The sequence below is a fragment of the Colobus angolensis genome, unplaced genomic scaffold (assembly GCF_000951035.1).
Source record: "Colobus angolensis palliatus isolate OR3802 unplaced genomic scaffold, Cang.pa_1.0 Scaffold70, whole genome shotgun sequence".
NCBI classification, from domain to species: Eukaryota; Metazoa; Chordata; class Mammalia; order Primates; family Cercopithecidae; genus Colobus; species Colobus angolensis.
The window spans coordinates 1,827,051-1,836,199 of record NW_012120710.1 but is presented as its reverse complement, the minus strand read 5'-3'; the positions used below and the strand labels follow the sequence as shown (position 1 = coordinate 1,836,199).

General features: G+C 38.4%; 1 protein-coding gene across 1 annotated transcript in view; it reads right to left on the bottom strand.

Annotated features, from left to right (window-relative positions):
* The window catches only part of RUFY3 (RUN and FYVE domain containing 3), a 93,600-nt gene that overhangs the window by 23,188 nt on the left and 61,263 nt on the right, over positions 1 to 9,149 (bottom strand). Inside the window, exons 8-10 of the mRNA XM_011927241.1 lie at positions 7,504 to 7,598; positions 3,101 to 3,193; positions 1,405 to 1,488 (exon numbers count right to left, since the gene is read on the bottom strand). Coding sequence (XP_011782631.1) covers positions 1,405 to 1,488; positions 3,101 to 3,193; positions 7,504 to 7,598 — 272 coding nt within the window. The remainder of the gene's footprint in view (positions 1 to 1,404; positions 1,489 to 3,100; positions 3,194 to 7,503; positions 7,599 to 9,149) is intronic.

Sequence of the window (9,149 nt, the reverse complement as noted above, 5' to 3'; positions counted from 1 at the left end):
ATGGTCTCGATCTCCTGACCTCGTGATCCGCCCGTCTCGGCCTCCCAAAGTGCTGGGATTACAGGCTTGAGCCACCGCGCCCGGCCTTACTCTCTATTTTTATGAGAACATTTTAGATTCCACATATGAGTGTTATCATATGGCATTTCTCTTTCTGTGTTTAGCTTATTACACTTCACATGACGTCCTCCAGGTTCACCCATGTTGCCACAAACGACAGGATTTCATTCTTTTTTATCGCTGAATAGCCTCACATTGTGTTTATGTACCATGCTTTCTTTATCCATTCATGTGTTGATGAACACTTAGGTTGATGCCATATCTTGGCTACTGTGAATAATGCTGCAATAAACATAGGAGTGCAGATTCTCTTTGATATACACCCAGTAGTGGGATTGCTGGATCATATGCTAGACTGATTTTTAATTAATTTATTTTTATTTTTTGAGACGGAGTCTGGCTCTGTCGCCCAGGATGGAGTGCAGGGATGCAATCTTGGCTCACTGCAGCCTCCACCTCCCAGGTTCAAGCAATTCTCCTGCCTCAGCCTCCCAAGTACCTGGGATTACAGGTGCATACCACCATGTCTGGCTTTTTGTTTTTGTTTTTTTTTGTATTTTTAGTAGAGACAGGGTTTCACCATGCTGGTCATGCTCGTCTCGAACTCCTGACCTCATGTGATCCATCCACCTGGCCTCCCAAAGTGCTGGGATTACAGGTGTGAGCCACTGTGCCTGGCCCGATTTTTAATTTTTTAAGACAACCTTCATACTGTTTTACATAGTGGCTATACTAATTTATATTTTCACTAACAGTGTGTAAAGGTTCTCTACATCCTTGTCAACACTTATCTTTCAATTTGATAGTTGTCATTCTGATTAGAGTGAGGTGATATACTCTCTATCTATATATTTATATGTATTTTTTTAATTTCTAAAAAAATCTTAAGACTAATACTGGATGATAAGTTTTCTATTTATATCTAAGACCAATAATAAATTAGAAATAACAGCTAAAAATAAAATAGAGTAATTTTACATTAACAATTCTTTGTAAAGAAAAGAGGAGCCACCACTCCAAGAATCTTTGCAGGGATAAGGACTTAGGTAGGAGTGAGACTGCATAGTTTAAAAAAGTAGGTTCTGTATACTTAATATTGTTGTAATACAAACTACAAAAGCAAAAAATAAAAATTAACAAAATCTTATTGTTGAGAATACTCAGAAAAAGATTGAGAAAATATGATAAGGAATGTGGTTTAAAAAGAGATAAACCATTTTATAGGATCTATAGTTTTTCAGAACACTACTGATATTTCTAATCTTGGTCTGTATGATAAAACGTGTAAGTGGGCAGTTACCTTTTAATATATTACTGAACTATTAGAAATTAAGCAAAGTTTACCAATCGTAATTGTGTCTCTTCTTTTAAATGCTTTCTTGCTTCACTTAGTGCTTGTCCTTCTGCAGTTCTGTCTTGCTTGGGACCCTCGAAAAGACAAATAACATTGTACATATTTAAGGATTTGATCTATACAGAATTAGTAGACACTAACACTGCTACTTAGTAAGAAAAAAAGATCATACTGAAGCAGGTATGATAATGTACAAACACAACAAAGAAATTGAAGAAGTCTAGTATATTTTTAAAGGTTAAGCTGAATTGGGGGTTTCCTGACACTTTATTTAAAATCCTAAAACAGGTTACCAAACCAGATGATAGAAGTTTTAAAAATCAGCCTCTAAAAATAACATAGTATTCATTTCAAAATATGAGTTGGGTTATAGGTTTTCTTTTTTATCTTTTTTGAGATGGAGTCTCACTCTGTCGCCCAGGCTGGAGTGCAGAGGCTCAATCTCTGCTCACTGCAACCTCCACCTCCTGGGTTCAAGTGATTCTCCTGTCTCAGCTTCCCGAGTAGCTGGGATTACAGGCGTGTGCCACCACGTCTGGCTAATTTTTGTATTTTTGGTAGAGACGAGGTTTCACCACGTTGGCCAGGCTGGTCTTGAACTCCCGACCTCAGGTGATCTGCCCTCCTTGGCCTCCCAAAGTGCTGGGATTACAGGCGTAAGCCACTGCACCCAGCCCAGGGGCTATAGGTTTAAATGTTAATACATTCAATCTCCAGAGAATTCACAACTGGTGTCTTCAACTATCCAGCAAGATCACAGATAAAAACAAGCAGGTCATAAAAAAATTATTCTGAGCAGTCATGAAGTCCATGCATTAAAGTCAATCACTTTACTCATGGAAAACTGCTTTTGTCCCCTCGCAGAGCCTAGTAACTCTTTAAGAACAATTTTAACAACTATGGATTTGAATTCCTAGGGACAGTAGATTAGAAGCATGAAGATAAAAGGAAGTAGAGAGATCATCCTAGGGATAACAACACTAAGCATCAATAAAAAGTAAGAGATGCTAGTGAATACAAAAAAGATAGGGAAAAAACATCCACAGAAATCGGGGAATATTTAAGTGTAGGTGTCAGAAGCTCTATCAATTTCAATAGCCTCCTAAAGTGGCACTATTATAATTTAGTAGAGAATTGTCAATGTTGGTAATTGTGATCCTCAGTCATCATAAAGGGCTAAATGTATTAAATTATGTCCTTAATTAAGAAGGCTCGGAATTGTACAAAACATAAAGGTTTACAAAATTCTAATCAGACATGTATAAAAAGTTTGGTGCTTTAAGGAATTAAGTTATCTAGAAAATACATTTATATGGTAGCTCTTTCCCAGTGATATATAAATAAGGTGTCACTTCTTATAAAACATTAACATGGTATAAAAGTAATATTATATTTAACATAACAAATTGTTAAATACTGTATGAATCATTAGTACATAAAAACAAGAAACAGAATTAGACCGTTTTGTGAAGTCTCTAAACAGATGTAGGGCTGTGAAGCCAAGAAGCATCTTGTAGGAAAAGGCGCATAACCCTCCCACAACCTTCATCACACATGCATGGAGTCTAAATAAAAAGTGTACTTGATACAGGCCAGCTGATTAAAATAGTCCTTTAGAGACTCCCCTTTACCACTAACAAGTTGACATGCTCTCAATGAATATTTTATAAATCCAGTAAGATTAACCTTCCGATTGGATTCCAGTATGTAGGAACTTTCCTCTTTAACTCGTTCCATTTCTTCTTGTAAGGTAATGATCCTGTTGTTTGCAACTGCAAGCTGTGGATAAAATTTTAAAAATAATCTTTTATCTTTTTAAAATTAACATAGTATAAGATAATTCACAATCTGCTAGGATGTAATTCTCGGGCTTGGATATTCTTAGAAAGCAAGCAAGCTATAACCCAATAAAAATGTTATTATAGGAACTCAAAAGAAATATTTCTCTTTCTTTATTTTTCTGAGACAGGGCCTCGCTCTATTGCCCAGCCTGGAGTGCAGTGGCATGATCTCAGGTCACTGTAACCTCTGCCTCCTGGGTTCAAGTGATTTTCATGCTTTAGCCTCCCAAGTATCTGGGACTACAGGCATGTACCACCATGCCCAGCCAATTTTTGTATTTTTAGTAGAGACAAGATTTCACCATATTGGCCAGGCTGGTGTTGAACTTCTGGCTTCAAGAGATCTGCCCACCTCGGCCTCCCAAAGTGCTAGGATTATAGGCGTGAGCCACTGCGCCTTAAGATGATCTCAAGGGTGTTCTTACAGATATACACATATTTAGTAAGAAAAAAATATATTTATTAAGAACGTCTATTTCTAAAATGTTTAATAAAGGGGTCCTGTCACACCATGGAACCCATGTGACAAACCCTCTATAAGATCTTTTATAGATGATTTCTTAAAAGATTAAAGACATGAACTCCAAAGTTCTCATGCTAAAAATTCCATTAAGCATTGAGGAGATTTTTCATTTCAATACCTAAAAAGATCAGGTAATGTTATTAGCAGTAAACTGCTATGGGGAAACATTTATATCTCTTTCTTAGAAGGAAAAAGTAAGGTGGAAACACTTTTTCCTTCTCTGCATCTACTAAACTCCCAGAGAATATGAAGGTGCCTGCACATGAGGCTGGGAGGAATAACCAAGCAGGCTCCTCTCAGCCAGGCTAGTCTCCTTCTCAGTTATTGTCTCCTCACTAGCAGTAGGTTCAGGCTCTGTTCAGTTCCTGTACTAACATGGTAAGCACAGAGAAGCTCATGCTTTCTGGGGGCAGGCCTGAAAACCCAGTTCTCTCTCAGATCCTGTGGCCTAAAAATGTACATGAAACCAATTCTGGGCAAGTAGGTCTCCTCTCTGGATCCAAGTATGCCCTCAGGCAGGTTGTTCCAAAATCTTGATTTAAGAGAAACTATTGGGAAACCTGATTATGGCTGTAGATCACAGGAGGCTTTCCAATTCAGCTTTACCAAAAATGAAGTAGACATTTATTTATCTATCTATCTATTTATTTATTTGAGACAGGGGCTCCCTCTGTTGCCCAGGTTGGAGTGTGGTGGCACAATCTTGGCTACTGCAGCCTTGGTTTCCTGGGCTCAAGCAATCCTCCCGCCTCAGCATCCCGAGTAGCTGGGACTACAGCGTGCACCACAACACCCGGCTAATTTTTTTGGTGTAGAGACGGGGTCTCACTATGTTTCCCAGGCTAACCTTGAACTCTTGGCCTCCAATGATCCTCCTGCCTTGGCTTCCAAAGGGCTGGGATTACAGGTGTGAGTCACCATGCACGGCCTGAAGTGGGTATTTATATCTGCATCTGCTTAATTCTTCTTAGTCTGTCATTCAGATTCAAAACCCAGGAGGGGAAAAGAGGTCTGCTATCTTTTTGACCGGCCTTTTTTTTTTTTTTGAGATGGGGTTTCGCCATGTTGTCCAGGCCGATCTTGGAATCCTGGCCTCAAGCGATCCACCCACCTTGACGTCCCAAAGTGTTGGGATTATAGGCGTGAGCCACCATGCCTGGCCTTACTGGCTCTCTTAACCCAAAACGGAAATGGGAAAAGTCAGAACTAATCCCATGTGCTCTCTTACAGCATATTTTCTTTAAGAAAGTAAGTGTTGTTGGTAAAATAAATAAGTAAATGAATAAATATTGTATTAATATAACTCTAAGGAAGACAAGTCTTATGACTGAGAGAATAAAATTAACAACTATATTTATTGAATGCTTATGATGTGTTAGGTGCTGTTCTAAGCCCTAATCATGTATTAAATCATTTCATTCACACAGCAATCTCACAAAATGTTATTATTGCTATTTCCATGTTACAGATAAGTAAATCAAGGAATAGAAGCTTAAGTAATTGGCCCAGGATTAGAAGACTAGCAAGTGGCTGGGTGCAGTGGCTCATGCCTGTAATCCCAGCAGTTTGTGAGGCCGAGGTGGGTGGATCACCAGAGGTCGGGAGCTTAAGACCAGCCTGGCCAACCTGGTGAAACCCTGTTTCTACAAAAATACAAAAATTAGCCAGCTGAGGTGGTGCATGCCTGTGGTCCCGGCTACTTGGGAGGCTAAGGCAGGAGAATTGCTTGAACCAGGAGGCGGAGATTAAAGTGAGCCGAGATGGCGGCACTGCACTCCAACCTGGGTGACATAGCAATACTCCGTCTCAAAAAACAAAAAACAAACAAACAAACAAAAAACCCAAAAACCAAAAAACAAAAACGAAACAAAAAACCCCCAAAAAACTAGCAAGTGCCAAAGCCAGGACATGAACCCAAGTAGCCTAACTTTACAGAGCATGCTTAATTGCTATGCTGTACAGATTCAACAAAGTAGCAGCAGAATAACAGTAAAAAATCTGTGCTGAACATTCCAAAAGTCTATATGATAAGATTCTAAGGACCATAAGCACAAATTAAAGTTTTAAGATTTATAAAATTTAAAAATTTTTGTCCAGAAGTAAAGGCCACAGAGCTGAGTAATAAAAAAGGTATTTTAAAACTATAATAATGAAAATGTTCATTCTAAAGAAAAACCAATTAAAAGCATCTTCCTGACTAGTGCTTCAATTTGATTTTATTTAAACTAAATTCATCCCATGGGGTGTAAGGGCATCCTTACAATTAGAAATAAAGAAGGTGGGCCAGGCACAGTGGCTATGCCTATAATTCTGGCACTTTGGAAAGTCGAGACAGGCGGGTTGCTTGAGCTCAGCAGTTCAGGACCAGCCTGGGCAACATGGCAGGACCCCCTCTCTACTAAAAATAGCCAGGTGTGGTGGCGTGTGCCTGTGATCCCAGCTACTTGGGAGGCTGAAGGTGGGAGATCACTTGAGCCTGAGGGGCAGGGGCTGCAGTGAGCCATTGTGCCACTGCACTACAGCCTGGACAACAGAGTGAGACCCTATTTCAGAAAAAAAAAAAAAAAGAAAAAGAAATAAAGAAGGTAAACTCTTTGCCATCTGGACAATGTTATTTAGTATTTTTCATAAAAACATATAATGCTATTTAAAGAAAAAATATCTGTAGCTAAGGCTTTGGCAAGTTAAGGAAAAAAATATTTTTATCAGAAGTAAACGATGAGGTTATTTTTCTGTTCTTATTTTAGGGACTTTTCTAAGAGTTTTCATATTCTTATCTGATCTTCAGAGTTAATTGTGAGGCTGAAAAGGAAGTATATTGTAAACACTCATTTTCCAGTGACGGAACTGAGCCCCTTGGAGGTCAAGTGACTGACTTACTCAGGAGCACATGAGTTACATAAGCGTGATTTGTAGGCAGGGATTACAGATCTTTTGACCAGTACTCTTTACCTTATCTATGTAACTGTCCCAGGAAGAAAACAAGGACAGAGTGGGTGGGGAGTTTGCTAATTTGGAACATAAATCAGTGTCTGGCACATATAAATATTTGTCTAGCTCTTGCACATAAACAGTGTGTGAAATGTTCACTGAATGAATAAATGATGAATATGCTATATGCTAAACATTTAGTCTAAGCTAGCCCAGAAAAAACATGCACACAAAAGAAACCAAGATATGCCATCAACCAGGCAACATGCCCCTACACAATCTAATTGGGTAAATGAGATCCCTGCAATAAGCCAACTGGCCATTCTAGTCAGAATAAGGAGTTATGGGCCGGGCGCAGTGGCTCACGCCTGTAATCCCAACACTTTGGGAGGCCGAGGTGGGTGGATCACCTGAGGTCAGGAGTTCAAGACCAGCCTGACCAACATGGAGAAACCCTGTCTCTACTAAAAATACAAAATTAGCAGGGGTGGTGGCACATGCCTGTAATCCCAGCTACTCGGGAGGCTGAGGCAGGATAATCGCTTGAACCCAGGAGACGGAGGTTGTGGTGAGCTAAGATCGTGCCATTGCACTCCAGCCTGGGCAACAAGAGCGAAACTCCATCTCAAAAAAAAAAAAAAAAGAAAGAAAAGAAAAAAGAATAAGGAGTTACGTACTACAGTTGATATTATTTGAAAAGTCAAGTTCTTTCTTTCCAAGGTTACATAAAAATTATTGGTTCTACTAATGCATATTAAATTCTATAAGTCAATCAAAGAATTTCCAAAACTTACCTCCCCTGTCAGTTTAGTGTTGGATTTTTCTAATGCATCTACTTTTCCCTGAAGGTTGTTTACAGTAGCACTATAAAGAGAAAAAAAAAGTATCACTTTTGAAAAACAGACAATACCCTGTACCTTCCTTTTTAAACGCTTCACACTTATCCTTCACTGTCTAATGTTCACAATTTTTTATTTTATTATTACTTTTTTAGACGGAGTCTCGTTGTGTCGCCGAGACGGGAGCGCAGTGATGCGAGACTACAGGCATGCACCACCAAATCCAGCTAATTTTTGTATTTTTTGGTGGAGATGGGGTTTCACCTTGTTGCCCAGGCAGGTCTCAAACTGCTGACCTCAAGTGACCTACCTGCCTTGGCCTCCCAGAGTGCTGGGATTACAGACATGAGCCACTGCGCCAGGCCTTAATGCTCACAAATCTTGACCTCTAAGCTTACAAAAGGCGTTATCAGCTTTAACTGCTATATCTTTGGCATTTGAGTTTTAATTCAGTAAGTATTTATTCAATGAAATAAAAGAGTTCATTCCCTAAAGAGTAAACTTTAAGGTTTATCTACATATGATAGTAACAGGCTATAAGAATTAAATGCTTACATGCACCAAACCGTCTTCTAAATTATGTTATTTGCGTTATTGCATTTATTCCTTTCAACAACCCTTTATGTTAGGTATTCTCATTTACAGATAAAGAAACTAAGGCATAGAAAGAGTAAATAATAGTGCCATTGTTTATAGTTCATTGTGAACTGTAACCATGTCTTTGCTTGGCTAACATCTCCATAGTTCATTAAAGTCATTATAGTAGCTCTTGGTCTCCAGAGAAAATGTACTTAAATTGTTTTGAATTTGCTAGGTGGAACCAAGACTACTTAAAACTTTACTGATAGTAGTATAATCATATTATAAGTTTTACTTAAATTAAAAATGTCTATTTTTCATAAGAGAACTACAAACAAGATAATAATTAATGAATATATTATTCTTCAAAATTATTCAGTAGTCTTAACATAACAAGAACATCAAAGTACTTGAGAATACCAATAGCTTTTGGATAGCTCTTCTCAGGCGAGAGGAAACTGTTTTATGTTCCGGAAAGTTCTGAAAATACAGTGGTCCACTCTTATCTATAGTTTTGCTTTCTGTGGTTTGTTACCTGCACTCAGCTGTGGTTCAAAAATAGTAAGAACAGTACTCCCTCTGGGACTTCCTTGGGCAAAGCTGGGCATGTATTTTTTTCTTACATGTAAATAAGGATTTTGATAGACTCATGTATAAACATTTTGTTTAAATCCCAGATAAGATACCCCAAATCTGATTTGTGCTCTTTATGAAACAAACAATAGAGGGAAGTATGAGTATGTTCAAAAAACACACATAAATAAGGATTATCCAGTAAGGATTTTTATTTCTCCTAAGATAAAAAAAACCAAACAAACTGTGAACATATATACAACACTGAATTGTCATAAGGACAGTGGCCCTTAGAAAATCTTTTGGAAATAATGATTTCTCAATGCACAAAATCTTGAAACTGGTATTTCTAATGCTTTCTTTCTCGTTCCTTCTCTTTCTTTAATTTTTGTTTTGTTTTGTTTTGTTTTGAGACGGAGTCTGGCTCTGTCGCCCAGGCTGGAGTGCAG